The 25771-nt window shown below is 33.4% G+C and overlaps 1 protein-coding gene and 1 long non-coding RNA gene across 5 annotated transcripts in view; one reads left to right on the forward strand and one right to left on the reverse strand.

The window, feature by feature from the left end:
* LOC145961201 (lachesin) overlaps nt 1-13515 on the reverse strand; it is a 235105-nt gene extending 221590 nt beyond the window's left edge. For 3 of the 4 annotated variants that reach the window (XM_083081170.1, XM_083081169.1, XM_083081167.1), the window contains exons 1-3: nt 13107-13515; nt 11307-11710; nt 1987-2098 (exon numbers count right to left, since the gene is read on the reverse strand). In XM_083081170.1, the coding sequence (XP_082937296.1) occupies nt 1987-2059 (73 nt within the window). In that variant the 5' untranslated portion in view covers nt 2060-2098; nt 11307-11710; nt 13107-13515. Of the gene's footprint in view, nt 1-1986; nt 2099-11306; nt 11940-13106 lie in introns of all 4 variants that reach the window. The other variant, XM_083081168.1, reaches the window with a different exon arrangement.
* LOC145961204 (uncharacterized) overlaps nt 1-25771 on the forward strand; it is a 58946-nt gene that overhangs the window by 19627 nt on the left and 13548 nt on the right. The window lies entirely within an intron of this gene.

Consider the following 25771-nt stretch of genomic DNA (forward strand, 5'->3'; position numbering starts at 1 on the left):
GCTATTCCGTGTTTCAGTCTGTCTCTTTTTTTCATCTCTCATAGTCTTTTATTTCATATCTTCAGTAGTTCTATTTCATTCCCTTATTTTTAGTCAGTCTCTCTTTCATCTCGCCTGACCAGGCGCGTTTTCTTCGGAATAAAGTAGATACTGTTGCATCAAATCGTTTAAAACTTGGAAAATAGCCGCTAAAGCAAAGCAAAGTTTATCCCATGGTGCTCTTTAATATATCTTATTAGAGAAAGTGAACAAAAGAGAAAGGGCAAGGGAGAGAGAGGGTGGAGCTTATTATTTAGCGATAATTACGAGCTTTTAAAATAAGATTCAAAGATATCCTTAAACGAGCGAGAGACGACAACTCGGCGAGATATTATACGCTGAATGGAAGATTAATTAACGTTAATATAATGATTAAAAATGTGCAATGTGCATTAACCGCGAGAGCGTGCGATTTTTTTTAAACGGTTATTCTATTCATTTTCTAATTCAAGACATTATCACATTGAATTAAAATTGATAACCTTGCCCTGAGAATGCAGATAAAGTAAAATATTAAACAGTATTTTATTTTTTATATTACAGTAAAATATTAAAAAATGAAAATTTGTACTTCTTAATTTTACATAAACCGTAAAATATCTTGTAAAATATTCATTTTTCGATTATCTTACCTTAATACTTTTATGTACAAAATAATGAGAATTAATTGATGTAAAGAAAACACATAGTTGTTTCGAAAAAAGAATATGTAATTTGCAATTAACAATTACATATTTTTTCTTAAAAATAACTATATGTTTTCTTTACACCAATTGATTCCTCTCATTATTTTGTACATAAAAGTATTAAGGTGAGGTAATCGAAAAATGAATATTTTACAAGATATTTTACGGTTTATGTAAAAGGTTACGGTTTAAGAAACGATTTCAAGCCTCATAACTCGGAAAATACTTAATGAAAACTAACTTAATTATAGTGTTTTGGAAAGCTCTCCAGATAAGCTACAAGAATATGTAATAAAAAATAGAAGGTTCCATTTAAAAAATTGAGGGTGACCTTCACGTGACCTTCAAGTAACTATTTAAGATCAAATTAATGACCCTATCTTATGTCTCCTTTAAAACCATATAACTTTTGTCTGAAACATTTTTTCGTATCGCATATTTTTCAAAATATTTGCCTGTTAAGATTAAAATGAATCACCCTGTATATCTTGTGAAGCATTGTATCCTCTCTGAAAATTCGCACTTCTCTAATGAGACTTTGTTAATTAGATTGAGAAACGAAAAGCGCCACACTGCGATATGTAAAGCATAACTCGATTAAAACTCTCAGACGAAAACATGAAATTTTCACGATTAATCGCGATAAACAGCCATTTAACAATCTGCAATAGAACCGTACGATTTCAGCAACAGATGCTGCCACGATTGTCTTCTGCTGTTCGTATGTAACAAACCTGTATAATTAATCTATGCACGCTATTTTGCGTTGTTACCCGAGTGCTACGAATGATCGTTATGATCCTAATGACGGCGCAATCACGCCTTATCGAACCGCAATAACGTTCGGGTATTATTCGTCGTTGGATTATACTACTGTAATCAAGTTCACCCTTGGCAGCAATTCAACGTATAATTGCTCCAAGTCAAAGCTCGTTATAAATCACAATAGAACCGCCGAAAATAATACCAATTCTCCGCTGCACATACAAATTCGAATATTGTAATCGCGATATTCACGATCGAAACATAAATACGCAAATGGAACTCGTAATATTTGTCACTGTGTAAATAACGCGTAAACCGGGAAATTAAATTCATCGGAAGCGTAGAGATATATTCGATGCATTTATGCCTTACGGCGGATTTAATCACATTATACCGTAATGTTGTTATATTACACTCTTGGGAGAGTTATACCTTGTGAAAAATGTCTCTCTTTAAATCCCAATATTTTTATACTTTTAAAATACACCCCACATACCTTGACACATTATTGTGATAATATGCAGTATACTGATGGTCAAGTATCGACTCCTTCTCTGTCGGTCTGCCATTTTTCCCTCGATGTCTCCTCTTCAAGTTCCAAAGATGATCTGTAAGAAAGAAAAAGAGGTCGGTCAGTCCCGCGACAGGAGAAATAATGATCAGTTTGTCAAACATTTTTTACGACATCCCTTGATTAGTTTTTTTCAGTCAAAACGAAATGAAGCAAGATGGATGGTTAAAAGTATAGGGTACGATTGTAAGTGATAAAACGTGTTTATCTTTAATGACATAGTCCGCTACGATCGTTACACGCCCGCTGTTGTCGACGAGCAAACAGATTGCGCGGGGTTATTAGTGGTCCTCGGTAAATAATCCTATTCTATCATTAAAGGCACGATATAAATCCGGCACAATGCACGAAGCGCGGAGAACGTATGCGCCCGCCAATCTGACGTAATGTATACGTGACCAAATGCATATTGCAATATGCCGATTGGTCGGAAACGCACACAGCAGCGAAGCATTAACGCATGGCTAAGTCGATGTGATACGAGGAATACGGTAATTAATGAGTGTCCAATGTTAATCAGACTTATATTTGAAATATGTGTCGAGGAGGAGACGCGATTCAAGTCCGCATTCAGCGTCGATACGCTTCGATAATTGTTATCAATGACGAGTCTCGAGTACGAGGCTCAAATCGGCTAAGGATGATTCGATGAATGAAACAAGCTAATTGCAATATTTATAATGCAAGCTGAGCAATACGTGGATACGTAGAATGCCATTGAAAATATGGATAAATGGGAACGCTGGGAGTAATAAAAATTCTATTTATTTAATTCGCATACGCCGATATCTACTCTTCATTTGATATATGCACTGACATATCCGAACGAGAGTGTATTCAACTTTAATATAAAATATTTATCTTTGTAATCTTGAATCAATGTAATGCAACACACGCATATTTCATATCTATCACTTCTTACATAACTGTGAATTTCTGCGTAATTTGGAAATTCAATTGGATTAATTTTTTATTAACTAGTGAACATTGTTAAGAATTCCCGCATTGCGCTTCTTTCTAAATTTTATTAATATTATTATTTTTTATACATTTTCTAAATCTTATTAATATTATTATTTTTTATACACTTTTTAATAGTGTTTAATTATAAATTATAAAGTGTAATATTTAAGAAAGAGAGAAGGTAAATATCTTTTGGATTTTTATATTTTTAGACTTGTGATAAATATTTTTACGTATTTCTCTATTATTTATATACTCCTTCATACATATGTATGTAGATATCTGTCGAGACAAGCTAGATATTTTCTAGATAAAGCTTGCAGTGGAACGAAAGTTTTTGCAGGCCATTATACGGATATTTAAAGTGCAAAGAGCCTTCTAATATTACGCGCGTAATGCGCAATTCATAATGTTATCACGAGTTTTACTGGATATATAACAAGGATTTCCATAACGATGCTATGTTGATACTAGAGTAAAACGGCCTGCGTCACCACAGCCCTGAGAATTTACTTCTACTATCGCGCTCGCTCCATAATTAGCAAACTCAGTTACGTAACACTGTTATATAACGTTCGCGTTCCTTTATCTATTTTTCTCGAAAACTTGCTCGTGACAGGCTCATGGAAAAATGCCGGGCACACATAGCTACGGGCAATTTTCGGTGTTGGTCGTTTATATTTATAGTAATATAAAACACAAAATAATCATTAATAATTAGACAATAATAAATACAATGTAAGAAGATTGTATAAACGTACACAGTAAAAAATTGTGCGTCCATATGTTAAAATTTTCTTGTGTTATCTCGTTTTGATTAGTACTTTAATATAAAATTAACATACAACATATATGTTATTATTTTTATAATGTTTTCATGTGTTACATTTATGTCAACTTTATAACTTGACACTTTATATATGTCTCTTAGAAATGGAATATTATTTGAGTATTTTTAACATAATCATTTTAAACAATCAACATGTCTCAAAATCAGTTTAACATTCTAAGAAAAGTTTAAGTAAATGTTGAAATAATCTTAAACTTTGACATACAAAATAATCAAATTTACTAAAATCAAATGTTTCTATTACAAATAATTTAAGTTAAAATAATTACTATTATATGTTAATGTCCTCAACATTTCTTACGAGTTATTGCAACCATTTTTTCATGTAATTTTTAATTAATTTGTATTATTTTTACATTACACTTAAAGTCACGATAACAAAAATAAATGTAAAATATTGTGTCAATTATTTAACATTTTAAGTTTGCCAATAAGTAACATACGACGAATGAGTTATTTTAACTTAAAATTTAGAGTGAACTTTCTGGGACACGTGAAAAATGTTATTTTATTTTTTATGATAACTATTAGATGTATGATAACTATTAGATGTAATATGGATTTGTTTCAAAATATACGAAAACGTATATAATTAAAATATTTGTTTTTAAAATTTTATTTGAGATCCACAATTTCGTATCTCTAATAAATATAAAATAATCGTAAAAGTTGATCTTAATTACTAGTTTGATATCCATCACAAAAAAATATGTAATGAAAAATTGCACTTGTTAATTGTTGACATCTTGATTATATGCAAATATGTAAGCGTGTCACGTAAGGAGTCACATAGTTCAGGTATCGTCGTGTTATGTCACGTCTATTCGGTGAAGACCGCAGTTAGTGCATGCTAAACTTTGAGGGCATACATAGCTATGTTTACGCTCGAGAAACGAGCATCCGAGAGACTGAACGACGAATAGTCATGAGATGCATACCAAAGTAGAAACAAAATTTTGACATTAATCCTTTAAGCGGTAATTTCTTTTTCAGCGAAAGCTCTTTCTCAAATAAAATCGAATCAAAATTCTAGTCAGTATAATATTTTCCATCGCATTTTGTAGACTTTTTATATTACTAATTATATAAAACAATATAAAACTTGAATTGATATTTGCTCTTAGTTTAGGAAATTCGTAACGTGACGTGTAAACATAGAATTAAATAAGCAAGTCAAATACGCCGCATACTCAATATTGCAAAACTCAATGGAGGAATATTAAAATCCTACATTTAAATAAATTATTATGCAGATGAAAAAGAACAATTGCATATTAAATTAAACCTTTTCAAATTCCATTATCGTCATTTCGAAATGTTGATACAACAACAAATACATTTGATTACATAAGCAAGCCTGGCTCTTAGTAAATTACTAATTAATACGACGTGATTCCTCCAACATTCTCTCGCACTCCACTTGACATTTCGCTTCCAGAAATCAATCCAATTACCAAGTGGTGTCATACGATTCGCAATTTTGCAACGGCGCCGTAACAATTATTATATCGCTACCGTTTACAATTACTGCAGTGCCAGTCGATCTCTTTTAAAACGGCGCGCCGATAGTTTAATCCAATCGGCCCGTTAGTAGCGTAAGCCGGGATTCGACGCGTCGCGTCGCGTCGCGGCCGCGACGCTCGAGATTTACGAGGCGATTTACAAATTGGCGGTTATTGTGCTCCGCTTCGGAACGAAACTGTCCCCTAAATCAAAACGTCTGCCGGCATTCATTAAACGTCAGGCAAATCCGGGAAATTGGCCGCTCGCGACGCTTCCGCCGTCACCGCGTCGTGCCACGACGTCGGTCGTTAAGCACTGCTCTCTCCTCCTTTGCCTGGACCCTCTGTCGTGACGCTTCCACCTCCGTTTCCGTTATACGCGCTCGTGCAATCCCGGCGTGCAACGACGCCGCTCCAAATTTGTCGGATTTGTCGTCGATAAGCGTAAATTGGATAAACCGGCTTGTTTTCCCGAAACAACGCGCAACCATGAGAAGTAAACACGCAATGTCGAAAACAGTTAAAGCTCGCGAGACGATAACGTCCACGCATGCCGATAAAATCAGCAGGCTATTTACTTAAATCACATCCCGTTTTAATCGCCGACCCTTTAGTTTTTCGCCCGAATTTCCGTTCCGACTAACAATCAAACTATTATGTCCCTGTAATACTTTGTACGATGGAAGTTAAGAGACATAAACTGATTTTACGATTCAGAAATTAAATCAAAATTAATGCATCGAATGCAGATAATAATGCTCTTACTTAATTATTGCGATTATTATAAATTTTCCTCCTTATATAAAGATATCTTAACCAATCAAGATAAATTTTATTATTTTGAATAATAATAAAAATAAAAATATTTGTTTTTAAAAGAATGAGAATAAAATTTGTATGTTGAAAAATTAAAAACAATTATTAAAATAATGAAAAAATGTTTCTAAAATATTTAATTTTGAATCCAATCCAATAAAATAATTAAATCCAAATTTTACCAAATCTTTATAATCATCCTCTTGCGATGTAAAAAATATTCTATCCGAAAATTTTATTATTATTGCAATTATTATAAATTTCCCCCGTTGTATAAAGATATCTTAACCAATCAAGATAAATTTTATTATTTTGAATAATAATAATAAATCACAAAGGCATAAAATTTTGTTTCTAAAAAAATGAGAATGAAATTTGTATGTTGAAAAATTAAAAACAATTATTAAAATAATGAAAAAATGTTTCTAAAATATTTAATTTTGAATCCAATCCAATAAAATAATTAAATCAAAATTTTACCAAATCTTTATAATCATCCTCTTGCGATGTAAAAATATTCTATCCAAAAAATTTAAAAATTTCGTTCAAACTAATCTTATATAAATACAAATTATTATAATTGAGATAATTAGAAAATTGTTGATATTTGTTTATTTATATTTTTGAACATTGATTTAATATTTAATATTAAAATATTATATCGATTTTTTTAAACTAATTTTCTCGAAAACATACATTGATACAATTAATTGAAAGTAAAATCGAGGTGCTATATGCTAATGATATTCACATAAATAACTTTTAATTGAAGTAATTAAGTTTCGATTATAATATATACGAGTAATACCGTTAATAATAATAACAACGAGCATCCGATGGTATCATAAATCATACTCTGGAGCTATACATTTATACTGTAAACACACGATAAAGAAAATACACACACAAATCAAAAATAAATTGTAATAACATATTATATAAAAGATATATTTTTGTAAAATTTATATAATAAGAAAAATGTCAAATATAAAAAATCAGAATATTTTATTACAATTTCTTTACCTTTCTCGACGCGAATATTAGGCCTTTAACACTTTAACATGGTTAAAGATTAATAACCTAACGAACATATATCACACACAGTAAACGTAAAAGCTGCCGAAAATATCGACACAATTGTCGTCATAAGTGGAGAAACAGCTCCGGTCGTAGTGAACCCGCAACGTTCAATACAGAACATCTTTATTTTCTTTACGACGGGCATTACTTTTATTATCCGCCGTCATAAAAGCACGGGTGAGAAAAACAGCTGGGGCAAAAAAAAACGTTACAACGACTTCTTGCTATACGATAGCCAATGTCCAACTTGATCCATACTCGTCTACCCAAGCGTCTTTTTTGTCCACTTGGCGATTAGCGACAACGACGTAATCCAAGAAAAACAAAATGGACGGGATATCAAACTTTAATTTGCTATTTTGTCCTAATAATAAAATAACAGCTTTTCTTATAAATACAGAAAGATGATGTACACTTTTCCAACTCATTAGAAATTTTCAACATCATTTTCAAGTCTTTTAAACATTAGAATTGTACGTTATCTAACAATTACCAAACGTTAATGTTTTAGAAAAAGATTGTGTCCAGTTGTCAATTTATATTAAGTAGAATCGATTCTAAATTCGTCCCAGAATATAAATTTATCCTATATATAGATAGATAAATAATTATTACTCGATAAAGTTTGGTTTCCGGTGATTTTTCAGACAAACAAAAAGCTGTCAAAACTCTTATACGTCCATATTGTATCATCGATATTTTTGTTTACCCAATAACAAATAAAGAGTGCGGTATCGAATCGATTGAAAGTTTGCGAGGTGAGAAAAGTCTGGTCGTACGATGAACGTTTGTCGAGGACCGGCCAGCAATAAACGCTGTTGCAGAAAATAAACCCTCAAATAAAGTTAGAAAAATGCCATCACTCATACGATAAATTTCGTTATTTTCGCACGATTTAAGTATGATATAATATATGAGATGTGGTAGATAATATCAATCGATAAATAAAATTTTGCACAATTTTGATAAGAACAATTTTGAATTAAAATATGTCGCATTAATTTGTCACATAAAGCCATTATTTCTAAAAGAATACAATCTATAGTGATCTATACACATATTTCTTTTCTCAATTTAAAATTAAAAATATTTAATAAAATAAGATTTTATTTATTTTACTTACATTAAACATTTTTACGCGAGTATATTTAAAACGGTACATTGAAATATTAATTAAATTTTCTTAGAGCTTGACAGACCCTATAAGGTATATACAGTATCGGGCATAAAACTCGACGTTATACGTCATAAGCTCTTGCCGAGGAATTTAGAATTAATTATAGTAGCTCGAATTTTAACGGTATCGAATATTGATGCATCCAGAAAAGCCTGAAGAAGTGTGTCACTGATATAATTTATTATAATAATTAAATTCTCCGTTACAGGCAGAAAATATATAATTGCGTTTGTCCTTGATATTAATATCTCGCTACGATTCCATTCCGCAGTCTCCCTCGTAGAAAATTTCAAAATAAATCGCAAACATATCGCGCAAAATGCGACAAAATACTGCGTAATTACATTCCAGAAGTGAACGGGTTGAAAAGCAACTGGACGTGTTTCATGTCGCGGATAATGGCTGACATGCGATTCAAATCACGCTCTAACGCGTGTAACCACGCATAATTATCATTATGTCGCGTGAAAAAAATACATTTAAGATTAAGATTATTTTCTGTGTTATTTTATCATTTTTATATTTTTCTTTAAAAGAGTTTATTGTTGGTTATTATCAATATTTAAGATTAAAAAATCAGAAGATAAGAGAGATGAGAGAGAGAGAGATATCACAATTAAAAAGATTTTTTTTAAATCATTTATTTACAATTTCTTTTTATAAACGTAAGTCTTTGTAAGCGCAAGTCTTTATTTACACAATGTTACATTTATCGGGATGCAACATTGTTAATTTCCATTAAGAAACATCTGGCTTCACCGCGGGATTGTATCTAACATCTTCTTCTCTACTTTCCTACAAAAATGATTGGTAACTCAGTCCTGCCTCGAACAATGTTCGCGGGGACAATCGCAGCTCTCAGCTCATTTATCTATTATTAAAAGTTTTTAACTACCGGCGTCGAGCGGCGGCAACAGACCGCGTTAAGACGGCGAGGGCGAGAAAGGCAGAAAAACGATAAGAAAAGCAGGGGGGAGGTGAAAAAAATTAAAGAAGAAGATGAAATTCTTTTGCGGGAGTTTCTTCGGTACACAGCGAACGACCGTAAGAATGAGCTCATTCAGATCAGCATTTCTTAACGAGGAAAGTTGCGATTGCTAACGGGGTTTGTGTACCACCGCGACAAACAGAATCTTGAGATTACAAAAACTCGACGATCGCAGGTGCGTTTTTTATACAAGTCAGATGAATAGCACTGCATTATTCGTGACAATTTCAAGGTCGAAGAACGCGAAACTGCGACGATACACAGTAAAAAATTGTGCGTCCATATGTTAAAATTTTCTTGCGTTACCACGTTTTGATTAGTACTTTAATGTAAAATTAACATACAACCTATATGTTATTATTTTTATAATGTTTTCATGTGTTACATTTATGTCAACTTTATAACTTGACACTTTGTATATGTCTCTTAGAAATGGAATATTATTTTGAGTATTTTTAACATAATCATTTTAAACAATCAACATGTCTCAAAGTTAGTTTAACATTCTAAGAAAAGTTTAAGTGAATCTTGAAATAATCTTGAACTTTGACATACAAAAATAATCAAATTTACTAAAATCAAATGTTTCTATTACAAATAATTTAAGTTGAAATAATTACAATTATATGTTAATGTCCTCAACATTTCTTACGAGTTATTGCAACTATTTTTTCATGTAATTTTTAATTAATTTGTATGTTACTTTTACATTACACTTAAAATCACGATAACAAAAATAAATATAAAGTATTGTGTCAATTATTTAACATTTTTAGTTTGTCAATAAGTAACGTACGACGAATGAGTTGTTTTAATTTAAAATTTAGAGGACTTTCTGGGACATGTGAAAAATGTTATAATTAACATTTTATTTTTTACTGTGTACGTATCAATGACAGCGCGCGCTTATGTTGGAGCAACATTTCTTCGGCTTGCGATTATTTGTCCGTACAGCGAGGAAATGTGTAAATATCATTTATGCACGGTAAAAATTATGATAACAAGCGTACTCTGATAAAAAACTAAAAAAAGTGTGTATTTATTTTGGAACGGTCTTCCCTTATGCTTACGATCAATCTCTGCTACAAAATATGCGCATCATTTACACGGTCCCCGATGCGAGCAATAAAGAATACGCATTTTTTTATAAAACGAAAGAAATATATGAATATATTATTCGATCGACAATACATATATCTTTGTAACTGTAAGAGCTCTTCGACTTAAGTATACTCGGGGGAATCGTTTGAAGTCATCGACGAGGAATTAGAGAACTATCAAGAGGAAAAGAGAAAAACAAAAAATGGAGTGAAAAGATTGGCAATGATAGGTAAACATTCACAAAGCTGAAGGATGTTGGACGAAAATCTGTCGGAATCGATATATTTGATTTCAATATTCGAGCCTCGATATAATCTGTTTCTAATAATATCTCATAGAAACGATGTATTTTGTAATGAAATCATAATAATAATTTTCTAAATAAATAATAAAACTTAGTAAATACATAAATAGCACTATAAATGTATAATAAATTATACTACAAATATATAACAGGTACATATAAATTTTATTAATATATTATCGAGGCGAGAGTAAAAATATCGTGCATTATTTATACGTGACATTTCTAAACCAAACACGCAAATGTCAGCGATAAACAAAACCGGAAGGTAATAATCGAGCGAGTGGAACGGAATTCAAGCAACGACAATAATGTGCCATAACGCTCGGCTAGATTTAATAAATAGGCACTTTCGAATTACACGATCGGATTGGTCTATAACTCTTTTCCCGGTCGCGGCTCCGAATCGCCGAGATACGTTATACACCCCCGCACAACCCCCACGAACGAGAGATAATACGTACTTTTTCACGAGAGTCCGTGGATTTCCCGGGACATATCGTCGATGATCTTCGCACCACCTCCGACCGAGCCGCAACTATCGATGAGTCGACGGTGCTACCAGCGCGATGCGTCCGGATGTCCATGAAACATTTGTCTCACTGCACTTTCGCGACGGTCCTCGGTCGTCGAATTACAAAATCGCGCAGAAAATCACCGTTGTTTCCACCGTGTCGGAATGGATTGCCGCTGAAGCACTCGTGCGTTTATTTTGCCCTCTGGTATTTTTCAATTATACTTGACGACGGGTTTTTCGGACAGAATGAGTTATTAGCACCAATTGCATTGACCGCGTATTTTTTTTTTTTTTTTGTAGATACTCGATGAAAACGGCTTAATACACGTTCATTCACTTCATCCGAGAGATCTGTACTTGCATTTTTTAAGAGAATTTAAAAGCGGTTTTTAAAATTTACATTTCCTCAAATCTCTCCCGTCAGATCTGACTTATAAATAGACGAACAAGGATTAAATTCTCTTCTATTTGTAAGTCAAGTTGTTCTCGAGAGAAAAGGAAAGGATATTAAATCAGGTGCTTTTAATCTAATCGGAAATACATCATGAAAAAATTCGCGCGGCATATGATGGAGCTCTGTCTGCAATCATTTTAAAATTTTGATACATCACTCTTACGAAAAATAATTTGATCACTCTTATGAAAAAAAATTGTCTAGCATACTTCATATTTTTTGAATATTTCCATCGTAGAAAATATTAAAATTTTCTCCAGGTAAGTAGAAGATATCGCGATTTCTACTCTTTATATCAAAGATTTATCGGCGTAATCGTGCGTACGGTATACGTCGCTGACAATACGATTATTCGCGGCTTCTGATCGACGATGTACGATCGATTCGGAAATATTATATTTCCGGGACAGGCGGTCGCCGAGCAAACGATCGTCAATGTACGTCATAAATCTATCGAACGATATGCACGCCATCAGACAGAGATTTCGTACGAATTCATGCTCGAGCCGAACGATGTCGAGACGTTAATCAATTGCGAAAGAGAGAAGGCGTATTTCTCAGAAAAATTACGCGTTTTTATAGAGCCTTGTTATCGCGAAAACACAACAGCTTAAAATTTGTCTGTCATTTTTCCATCTTGCATAAAAAAATCAAACGATCGTGAAATCGACCGAATCAAACGTTTATCGAATTGTTGAAATCGTTCATTAATCGTTGAAATTACCAGAGATTGAATAGATTATTTTGAAAATATAAATCTGGAAATTATTCAAGTAGAAACAAAGATTGTTTTTTATTTTTCCTCTAGAATATAAGTATTATTTTTTAAAAATATATTCACGTAACAACATCGTATCGTTAGATAAACTCATTTGACAGATGATAGATTTTAATAACGCGTATTGTATAACAAGTATATTAAATTCTTCAAATAACAGACTTATGTTATTTTCAAAACAAACGGTTCAATTTTCCTGCTGCTTCGTGCATGAAAAAACATTGGAAAAGATTAACAAACATGCAATTTTCCGGATAAATATCAATCATCGCAAAAGAACAACAACACGAAAAATCTCAATAGCAGCAGAGAATAGTAGCTACAATATCACTAATATGACATTAGCATGTCGTGAATCGCAAACGCGACGATCAAGGATATATAAATCCATAGCGTCGAACATCTGTGGGGAAAACTTGGGAATCACGTGACCCGTCAACCCCTTCGTCAGGGCTTCAAAGTCCTCCAATCTTGCTCGTACATAGCGCCCATAGGCGCGTAACACGAGAACGTACCCGGATCAGTGAACCGAACTTCTCTCGAGACGACGACGATCGGAGAACAAGAAGCGAAAGAAAAACTCGGTTTCCGTGCAACTTGTCCCGAGCGATCACGCGCGAACTTGGATGGAAGCCCTTTGTGTCGGATCCTCCTCGATCTCGCGCGAGGGAAATCGAAAACCGCGCACCTGCGAAACTATGTGGATACGAGGAACAGAACTTGATCTCGATGCACCCACTCGACTGCCGAAAGTTCGCCGAGCCGAGTTCGCTTGGCGGTTTGGTCGGTACAAAGGACGCGTCCAAGGACAACGTGGACCAACCCCCGACACGACACAGCCGCGACACACCGGACTTTAGCACGACGGCATCCCGAAAGCCCCTTCGACCACGTCGCTGCTGAATGCTGGCTGATGGTGCTGGCTGGTGGTGCCGGTGCTACTGCTCGGCACCGCGTATATACTGCACGATGAACACGGACACGCGCGCTCGACCCCTGCGCGAGCGCAATGCCGCCGACGATTCCGGCAGTAGGGGGTTGTTTGATGCCTGCCTCCTTCGGAAGATACTTTTACCGGTGACTCGACGTCTCGTCTATGCGCGCCAAGGCGCGTGACAATTGCTGCCGGCTTATCTTGTAACCGTTGTCAGACTTGATGCAATTGTGCCAAAGAAAGAGACAGAGAGACAGAGAGAGAGAGAGAGAGAGAGAGAGAGAGAGAGATTTGTATATATTTATATTTATATTTGACTATAAAGAATACACTGGGGATATTATATTCGAAAAAAATCGCAGCTTGATAAAATTGCAATATTTAGAAATTATATTATTACGCTTAAAATGTCTTTTATTTTATTTATTTATTTGTATCTCCTAAACAATAGTAGTCCTAAGTATTCTAAAGAAGATAGAAGAAAAGAAGGAAAAATATGTCATAGTTAATTAAGTAACTTACAAGGGAACCTCGCGAGTCCGGAAATTCTGATTTTAATAAAATTTTACACATATGTAGAAAGAATAAATTTGGAGATTTATAGGTGAATTTAGAAATTTTCAGTTGTTGTCCAAAAACGATTTTAAGAAATGAAACCATCTCTCGATATATTTCAAAAAATTGAAGTTTGAAATATCGACAGATTTCAAAAATTTGAAATATCGATATATCTCAAAAAATTTGAAATATCGAAAAATGTTTTATACCAAAGTTTCATGATTTCTATTTAACCATATTAATAAAATTTTGGACAAATAATTTTTTTCACAAATTTTTTCAAAAATTATTTTTGATTGTTTTAACCATGAAATTTTTGTATAAAACATTTTTCGATATCTTAAATAATTTTCGAGATATCGAGAAAAACAAAAAATCACTACATATGAGGGATACTTTTGTTCTTTAAAATCGCTTTTGGGCAGCAACTGAAAATGTCTAAATTCATTCATTTACCCTCCCCCTACATGTGTAAAAAGTTTTATCAACATCAGAATTTGCGAGCTCACAAGATTCCTTTGTTAGCTTTAATATTTAAAAAAAGCAAGAATTTTATAATCATTTGTCCACCATTATTAATCTCCTATACATATATCTATTTGTATATCCTAAGTAATATAATATAAGTGTTCCAAACAGGAAATTTGTCAAGTAACAATTGAAAATCAATGTGAAAAATATAAATAAAATAACATAATCATAATCAATTGATAGCTAAAAAAAGGAAAATATAAATCTCTCAAATCTTGAATATCTAAGCGATAAAGAATGCGTTTTATGATTATTTTCTTAAATATTAAAATTGTTTTAATACATCACTTGTACTATAATACAAAATTATTTTTGCAAAACCAAAGAGAAATCAAGCAAAAATTGACGATTAATAGAAATTCAGTGAAAAACAAATAGTTTAGTTATCGATATAATCGTATTATGTCGATATATATTATAGTCAATTAGAGTTTTAATAAAAAATCAATGATCTCTAACTAAATGTCTCGAATTTCTGCTACATATAATATATCAAAAAATTCTCAACGATATTTAATAACATGCATACGCAAAAGAGAAATAAAAAATCAATCTTTCATTAAACATTTTAATTTTAAATTATGCATGAAGGAGAGAGAGAGAGAGGTAAAAATATTTCATGGTTAATTAAATGATTTAATGATCATTTAAAAAGCGAAGATTTCACAATCATATACGTTATTAATTTCTTACGTGTCTACTTTTTTAACAGTGGCAACCTTTTTAATCTCGGTTACGAAAAAGATTCGATGAAGAATGTGACAAGAATAAGTCCTTCAGAATATTAATCTTAATTCAAAAATTCTTATTTTATCTCATATATGTACATATCAGTGAATAATCAGTCAAGTCGTTGATTATTATCACAGTTGTGAGATAAATGCGATAAATTTATCTAATAAAAAGATAATGAAACCTTTCATTTCAAAATTCTATCAAAAGTGAAAACAGAATTGTATAAAAATATCTGTGTTATCAAACACATTATTCGTATAAATTAAAAAGGACACATATGTTCCTGCTGTCAGACTCCAAAAATATCATCCTCCGACTTCAGAAAACTTATCATCCCCTAGTAACTCATCATTTTCCCGTGGGCGTTAAATAAATGAGGATACGAAAAGCGAAGGTGAAGCCGCTCAAGGCAAAAGCACCATGACGATGAGTATCGGCAAAGAACAGCGGGGAAGAATTTCGAGAAACGGAAACATCTGAGACGAGAGAGAGAGAGAGAGCTAGTAACGGCAAGTTGTTCGCCGCGTTGAAAACCAACGAGATCAAACGCATTCACGCAGCCCGGATTCGTTTGACGTCCACCGTCTGGAAAACGGGGGTGGCTGCCGCGGAATCCGCGTCTTGACGTCCCCTCGGTTCGATGCCGGGTTGCTGCAATATCTTTCCCGAGCACGTAACCGAACATACGGGATAACGGAGGCTGTGTAACATTGTTGAACGCACGCTCAGTTTACGCGCATCCATGTCGATACCCATCCTCCCCCATCCCGGATCGAGCGTTAGTCAGTCGTGAGGAATTCTTTGATACTTACCTACCTACCTACCTCCCGGGGAAACATTTCACCAGCCATCGTTCGCGAGATTCCTCGAGTTACCTACCTCCGGGACTTTATATGTGTGTGTTATACTAGGTATAACTAGCGCGCTAAAACGTGCGTTCATCGCATCCGAGGGTCTTTACCCTCGGTAAGTAGATCCATGATAAACACACGTATTTATCACAATCCGACTATAACAATGGGACTGGAATTACTGTTATTTGTGAAATGAAAGAAAAGTAAAGTAACATAAATAATTACTTGTATTACTTCTCAATCGGAGCAATTTTATCGCCATGAAACCATAAAATGAGACTCGATATTTACAAGAAACCAAATTAATAAAAAAATTCGAGATTATTTATCTCCCTAAAAGTCGAGTCAAATAATAAAAATTGAATGATGATAAATTTTTATTTGCAAACTCGTATGAATATTAATTATGTTTTCAATAATTATTATGTTTTCAATCGTCTGGCAACATGTTGAACGCGTAGATTAGCTCGAAACGTTTCCTGAATGCGCAATTCCGGTCGGAAGAGATATATTGTACGTAAGAAGGAACGGAATTACGTGTAAATTCCAAGGAGCAACGATTATCGTCCAGGGTTGAAAGCGAGTCGCGATCGAAGACGATTGTCGCCGGCAGCTCTGACTTCTCGTATACGAAATGTGCGGGTCTTTCACGACGGTCAGTGGCACTCTATTTACTCGGGATTCCCCTCAACGGCGCTATCCTAGGGAAAAGGAATTTGTGTCGTACCCGCAGAATGACTCGACACGTAGCGACCGTTCCGTATACGATGGTGGATTTATTCGCCGCACACAAGGGATCTTCTTCTTCGCGCGAAAAGTTTAGGTGAACGCACGCAATAAAGCGGATCTACCCACAAATTGAACCTAAATTCGGCAAAATGTTTCTTTCCCCTCCTTCTCTCTCTCACGGTTATGAATATAAGAATTTAAGTTTATAGATGTTTTGTTTTTTCACATTTGTAAAATTTATTTTTGGTCCCCGCTCATTTTTAATTTTTTTATGTCATTTATTGTATTTTATTTTGTATTTTTATTTTGTTATTTTTATTTTTGTTATTTTTAATTAATTATATTTGTTCTAATTAATTATATTTTATTATTATTATTATTTAACTTGTTTTAATTAATTATATTTTTAATTAATTATTTTGTATATTATTTTGTTATTTTTATTTTTATTTTCGTTATTGTTAATTAATTATATTTGTTCTAATTAATTATATCTTATTATTATTATTTAATTTGTTTTAATTAATTATATGTTTAATTAATTATTTTGTATATTATTTTGTTATTTTTATTTTTATTTTCGTTATTTTTAATTAATTATATTTGTTCAAGTGTGAATATCGCGTAACATCATTCTTTTGACGGATAGTGTCGCGTAGAATTTTAAATACTATTTTTATACCTCTTATTCGACCGAAATAAGAAGTTGGAACAGAGAAGGTACGCGTCTAATTGTAAAAATATTTGGACATCGGAGCGAATTACGAAGAAGTGACGATCTCCCTTTGATCGACGGTTTCGCGAGCGAAACGGATTCTATCTCGTCAAATAATACCGTCCGATGTTGTTAAATCTGCTCGACTTTATCGGGCGGTAAATTCCCCAGCGTGACGGATTTCTTAAAATATTTTCAATATCGTCGGAGCGCGCATAATGCCGCCTCTCAAGCGCCTCCAGGACACCCCGTCACGTAAAGTTGAATTTTCCGAGGATCGACACCCCGGCGATCGAGTCGGCTCGCTCGCTCCCACGGACTCTCGATAATGTATCTATCTCGCGTCAAAACGGTTCCCGCGAGACCTTCGAGCGACGATGCCTTTGTATACAGATACCGCGTGACAAATTGAAAGTGTAGTCGCACTTAGCCCGATATATTCCAGCGACGAAAGTTCCGAGCGTTGAGAATATTCGCGAGAAAATTCGCAACTTTAATTGAAAGATGGGGGTTCTACTCGCGCCCCGGTGGATGCGCGAAAAGGAAAACGCGAGGGCTTCTTTTTTCCAAACTGCGTTTCAACTCTTTAAAAGGAGTTAACTATTCATCCGGAATAATACGATAACTTCGCTTAAGGAGAAGCTAACGCGAACTTCGCTTCCCTCAGGCGGAGAAAAAGCGCGATCCCTAAGACTCCAAGTGCGAAGGGATTGTATTTAGAGACGACGACCGAAATGACAAATGAATTTCTGCCCTTTGCAGCGGCTCGCTCTCTCGCAAGACCTTAAAACGGTGGTGAATTCGGTTGCTGGCCTAACTGATTGCAATTATTTCCTTACAAAGCAAATTGCCTGTCACGAAATTGTGTTAGTGGAACTTACTACGTTGAATCGCATCAGGTATGCTGGGAACACTTCGAGACGCCTCTCTCGAAATGCCACGTGCACACCTGTCTCTCTGTCTATGCTCGCAATGCTAGGTAATACCAATTTGTGACACGTAATCCTTGGCTGCTGTGCGTATCGCCTGCATATATACACGCGTACAGGCATAAACACTTGTGTAAACACGCACACATGCACGCGGACGGAAGATAGAAAAGCGGAAAGCGTGCCTTTGTGTAGATATGTTACGTGGACGACTGTGCACGTTCATGTGTGAAACGAAGCTTTCAATTTGAGCCGGCAAAGCACACAGACCCTCGTAACGAACACGAGACGAGACTTCGTCACGGGTCGCAATTAAATCCCGAAAGTACGCTCTATCCCTAGAATGCACGTACGCGTATGCGAACCGAGGACAATTGCAGATAAGATGGCAAGAAACGAATATGCATACGCGAAAACTGCGAAAGCAGCGACTCGATTCTTTCCTAAACAAATTGTCAAGTTTCTGTTACTTGAAACTTTCAACCGAGGATTAAGCGATTTTAAATTATCGATTTTAAATTATTATGCAAATATAACTTTAAAAAATCAACAAGAAGGTTGTTTTCTTTGCGGTGAGAATCTCTTAAAAAAACACGAATAATTTTCACGGTGTGATAAATGATTCAGACAAATAGCTTCAATTATCGTCGAAATATTAATTGTGCAAAATTAAAATTAACAGTCAGGTTTGATATAAATTTTTTCAAGCTTTTAATTCTACAAATTAAATCGAGTTTATTTTATAAAAATTTATTCTACATGTATGACCTTTCTCTCTCTCTTTCTTCCGCCTCTTCGTGAGATAAATCTATCTGTTTATCATTTTGATTTAGGAACAAACCACAAATGCAGCGTATTCCGTTATTTTATGCGCAATCGCATACGCAAATATATGATCTTTCCTTTCTGATGTCGGTAAACGTAAATTTAATTCGAAATTTAACACTTTTAATGAACATGAATCGTATATTATGACTCGTTTTTCGCTAATACTCGATACCCACATTCACCGTGGTTATAAAATCTCTTCATAAAATGAATTATCATTACCCAGAGATCCATTTTCTCCGGTTATAGGCTTCCATTTTCTTTGCTCCGCAGGCGCATATTCAATTCTCTATTCCTCATCACATTTACACGTACTTCTGCATTCATCCAATCATGATGGGATTTTAGGAAGACTATCTGTCGAGTAGCATATTTAAATACTTATGAGAATTTAAAGGGTACCAGAATTGATAAGAATGTTAGTTTTAGTTGTTTGAAATGATATATATTTTATATATCATATGATTTTTTATGGTTTTTTATGGTTTTTTATGATTTTTTATGGTTTTTTTATCTTTACACGTATAAAATTATTTTATTATTAATTCAGCTATTAATGTAAATTAATTAAGGGGGGAAGACCCTCCAGACAACAGGTTTTTCAATAATTTTTTACAAAAAACTGAGAGTATTTATTACATTGAATGAAATTACATATTGACATTGATGTTCAAATGTATACACACAAATTTTTTTATAAGAAAAAAAAACAAAATGGCGGCGCTACAGCTGCTCAAACTTGGCTCCTTCAATTTGCGCTGTGGAATGCCCAGCCCCTTGTAGTCAACTGAAATCAACCAATCAAAAGTTTTTCATTAAAATAAGTTATTTCGCTTTGTATGTACCTATTTTTAACAAAAAAAAAAAATGAAAATTTGAACACAAAAAGAAAAAAATTAAATTGTTAAAAACAATATTTTTAGTAATAATTATTACTAAAAATATTGTTTTTAACAATTTGTTTATAAAAAAAAAGTGTAATTTTTTTCTTTTTGTGTTCAAATTTTCATTTTTTTTTTCGTTAAAAATAGGTACATACAAAGCGAAATAACTTATTTTAATGAAAAACTTTTGATTGGTTGATTTCAGTTGACTACAAGGGGCTGGGCATTCCACAGCGCAAATTGAAGAAGCCAAGTTTGAGCAGCTGTAGCGCCGCCATTTTGTTTTTTTTTCTTATAAAAAAATTTGTGTGTATACATTTGAACATCAATGTCAATATGTAATTTCATTCAATGTAATAAATACTCTCAGTTTTTTGTAAAAAATTATTGAAAAACCTGTTGTCTGGAGGGTCTTCCCCCCTTAAGAAACATAAGAAGCAAAATACTAGTTAAAATTAAATTATTTTATTAATAAAAAATTGTTTTCTTTGCAGTAAGAATTTCTTGCAAAATTATGGCAAATTATTGTTTTTTTTGTAAAATTATTTGTGACAAATTATTAAGAAAAATAATTTCATTTATTACTTAAAATATAAAATTGAAATGTTTATCTACAAAATAAGATAGCTACAAGATATGGAAGCCATTAAATCTTTCTGGTTTAATATAAATTTTTGAAACGTTTAACTTTCTACCGAGAAAATTAATAAAATAAACATATATATATTTAAAGTGAAAATTACATTGTAGACAAATATTAATTTAATTCAATCAAACTATTATAATTATTAACTTTGAAAAATTTATAAATGCACTGCTTACCGAGCGAATATTAAAAGCTTCGCACTTAAATAATCGATATCCGACATCATTAATGTAATAAATTTTATCTCGTGGAAACTCCTACTTTAATAAACAGAAGGTGCGTTTTGCTTGAAAGGTTCCTGAATAATTCAAACTTGACAGCAACGACATTTTTCTCAAAAGCGTTGTACGCCATTAGACCTAAGGATGTTAACAACTATCGTCGCGATTACCATGTATTCCAAGAAAGTATTTACGTCGTCTACATGAATGTACTCGCGACTGCCCTATAAGGAATATTAGCGCCATTTCACGATGGCATTAATAATTGAGAACCATTTTAACGTCGAGTTAACACAGGGCACAATTATGATTTTCGTCTTGACTTCATCCCCTCCCCTCGCCAGAAGTTCATCTCAAACTTCCTCCCTGCACTTTCCCGGTATAACTGCTACATACTCTCCCCGTGAAGCTTATCCTCTACAATGCATCTTTCATAAGCAGAGCCATTGATGTGCTAGTGCTGAATGCGTAGCTTGCGTACATCAGCATTGATAAAAGCGCATAATAATTGCACAGCATTATCCTTTCTATTGCACACAAGTCTACAAGACTTCTCTAACTTTGAGAACAGTGTGTTAAATGTATATGAAGAAAGAAAATCCACTCATATTATTAATAATTTACAAGAAAATTAAATAGTTTATACAATATATTTTTTATTTCGATTTATGCATATATGAAATTATGAAATTTGTTAATTGCATCATTTGCGTATTATCCTTCAATGATTATAAACAGATAAATTGGAACATGTGTGATGAGAAAGTTAAAAAGGCAGAAAACATTTCAATTTTCCATTCGATGTACGATGCTTTTACGCTATTAATTACATCTTTATTTCATACAAGAGTAAAGAAATAAAAATTCTGTGAAAATACTACTTTAACGTCAGCATCGATAAAGGAGCAGTAATATAATTATTGCTGAATCAACAATAATAATGAGCGTAAAAGAAAAACAAAGCAAAGACAGGATTCGTTAAAATGCAAATTACATAACATGTAAAGCGAGTTCAAAAACAATCTATGCGTATTATATTCTCGTCGTCGCTAGCAATTAACACTTTGACTCCCTCGCGACATTATTATATAAAATCAGTAACGTTGCAAATGAATACTTGGCTATAAAGCATAACGCGCTGCTGCAAAAAGAACCGCGCGAAACGATTTCGCAACCTGTTCGCAGGCTGCATCCACCGGAAGACGCGAGTCGAGAATATTTGGACCGTCGAGGCGGCATCGATGGACCGACCTAAGCCACATCCGACTGGACAATAATTCCCCGATGAAATAATTAGCTGATATGATCTGGAGAGATAGGCTGTCCCGCCAAGACAAAAGAATGTTAAGCGTTCCATTACGCGCGGGCTCTCCTCTGTTTAAACCATTATTTTTTATATCACCTCGTAAATCGTATCTTCAGCGTAGAAATTTCTTAAGAAGCATATCCCGTCCCGTGGATGAACGCGGTAAGATCGGACCGGGGACATTAAGTGATACCTATGCTCGGCGCTTTCTTATCTATCAATTATCATTTATAGTTCTGTATAAGTTTAAAACGTTTTACGCGCGTTTTACATTAAAAATATTAAAGAAATTTGATGGAGATACAAGCAACGTTAAATCAAGAATCGTCCAGGTCTCGAGATACGTGCATATATAATATTATATAATTTCTCTCAATTATATATACAAAGTAAAAAATAAAATGTTAATTATAACATTTTTCACATGTCCCAGAAAGTCCTCTAAATTTTAAGTTAAAATAACTCATTCGTCGTGTTACTTATTGACAAACTAAAAATGTTAAATAATTGACACAATACTTTACATTTATTTTTGTTATCGTGACTTTAAGTGTAATATAAAAATAACATACAAATTAATTAAAAATTACATGAAAAAATAGTTGCAATAACTCGTAAGAAATGTTGAAGACATTAACATATAATAGTAATTATTTTAACTTAAACTATTTGTAATAGAAACATTTGATTTTAGTAAATTTGATTATTTTTGTATGTCAAAGTTCAAGATTATTTCAAGATTCACTTAAACTTTTCTTAGAATGTTAAACTGACTTTGAGACATGTTGATTGTTTAAAATAATTATGTTAAAAATACTCAAAATAATATTCATTTCTAAGAGACATATACAAAGTGTTAAGTTATGAAGGTGACACAAATGTAACACATGAAAACGTTATAGAAATAATAACACATAGGTTGTATGTTAATTTTTGAATTATTAATCAAAACGTGGTGACGCAAGAAAATTTAAATATATGAACGCACAATTTTTTACTGTATATCCTTCTGTTTGTACAAAATAAATTTAAAACATATTTATTGCGGTTGTAATGTCGCATAATTTTTGAATATTTTACACTTTTTTCGTAAAAAAAAAAAAGAAATACTTATTTTTCATTTTCTACCTGAAATTTTTGTCTCTTACAACTGCAGAATTTCTTTACAAGACAGATCTATTGCAGCGGTCGTGATTCCGATATAGACAGTTTAAGCTAATAACGCGAATTAAGATTCAACGTACATGCCTCCGAAGTGAAGCACGATCATATACTCTAACACGAGCCACCCAACCACGTTGAAACCTGACGCCCCTACTAAAATCCGTGGCTAATTTCAAACGATCCCCTTACCTTATACCCGCGCGTCTGTTCGCTACTATGGTGGTCATCTAAAATTTCAGAAGTCCCACAACGCGGAAACGTGGATTAGGAACGCTCCCCACAAAGCTGCATATAAATGCGAAAATCCAAAAAGACAGAGATTGTCAGTCATTTTACAAAAACAAAGCAAATTTTATAAAAACAAACCGATAGCATATCTCTGAAAATACATATAATAAAAATATATGTATATTATTCTAGAAAAAATATCGAAAATACGTAAAATAAAAATAGAGTGTGCACAAGAAAGATAGTTTTGTTTTTTCACAAAAATTTATATATCACTTTTAATGATTTTTTAAATTATTTTTTATTAGATTATTAGATTCATAAAAATATTTCATATGTTTACTTCCGCAAATTCCAATTAATTTTGAATTTGGCCGACACTCGAGGCGGTGCTAAATTTATCGAAATTGTGTGATTCAATTCGCGCAGTCAGTAGCTAGAAAGTTATCTTGGGATCCATTCATGTGTCATAAAGTTGAAACGCATTAAAGAGACAATGTCACAAGAAATTGGGAAAATATCAGAAACGCGAGATAGAAATCGACGGAACAAAATGTTTAAGAGAACTCTAAAGCTGTGTTTCGATGCTGTTCGAAAACGTAACGAGTTTTACGCATCGCTATGATCGTGAGCAATATCGCCTAATAGGGAGAGCCAATAACAGGCTAGAATGTTAACGACGGTATAGAAGCAACGTTCGTTAATTATTTACAAGTTTACCGATGCATCGAGTGCAGTGCAGCGTGAGGTAAAATTGACACGGCACCAGGTATATAATTAGCAAATATCTAGCACAGGCCAATTTCTTCGTTACGAAACAATGTTTTATCGATCCAGGAAGCGGATGTCATAAAAAGCCGCATGCGCTAAAAAAAGCAAATTCTAAAGACTAGCTGACCGAGTTCGAATAATAATTTTCATCATACGCTTTATGAAAATCGCATTTCAATTTCATTCTTTAATTATTAACTTTTATAAATTACATAATTTTGCATAATTATGACATTAATATTTCAATAAATATTTAAGTAAACGATGTACAAAAATATTGACCTTTATATTATTTTTTATAAAATACAGTAATATAAAATAATATAAAAAAGATCAATAACTTCCGTTCTTTAGCATAAATTATGCGCGAAAGTGAAATTGATAGAGCTATAGATGTTACCGCGAAACAAAAAGAAAGGAGTCAAAAAATGCCCTGCGTTGCAGTTTGTGACATAATGCTGAGGCAGTCTTCAAAACTAAAAGGCTGCGGTGGCTGCTGACGATGTTCTAAGTAACAGATAGGTCTGGGTAATTGCTTCACTTAACGAGAAACACGTTCGATCTTTGCGCTCGTTCCCTCCGACACAATTCAATATTAACCGTCGTACTGTTTGATATAGTTCGGTATATTCCGCGCCGCGTGCATTTTGCAAGCTCTTTCGACCCCCTCGTTTGTCTGTCGTGTGCCCTCCGTCGGCATTCAAGGGCCTCCCCTAACGACGTTCAAGAAATGCCACGGCGGACGAGCACTTTGCGGCTGTAGCGTCGCACGATTTTTGAATATTTTACGTAACTTCCCGTGAAAAAAAAAACGTGCTCATTCTCTCGCGATGTGTCGAAAGAAAAGTATGCATCTACAAATATTACGTGTTCCTCTTTGGCTTTGATAAAAAAATCGTTATAATCGAGATTTAATAATATTCCTCGAAAAGCGAGCAAAAATCAAATGTCACAAACTAAGTTAATACAGATATTTTCAGCAATTACTTTTTTGCTACAATAATTAGTAATAAGGGTGCAAGGAGGAAAGATTTGAAATACATAATTTGAAAATTTATTATCTCGTTATTATCTCGTTATTATCAGAAATGACTTGAATTATGATTACTCAACATAAACTGCAATTTTTATAATTAAAATTCCTATT

The sequence above is a fragment of the Camponotus vicinus genome, unplaced genomic scaffold, assembly GCF_025532165.1.
Source record: "Camponotus vicinus isolate PSW18456_S1 unplaced genomic scaffold, iyCamVici1.0 SCAF_11, whole genome shotgun sequence".
Taxonomy (NCBI): domain Eukaryota; kingdom Metazoa; phylum Arthropoda; class Insecta; order Hymenoptera; family Formicidae; genus Camponotus; species Camponotus vicinus.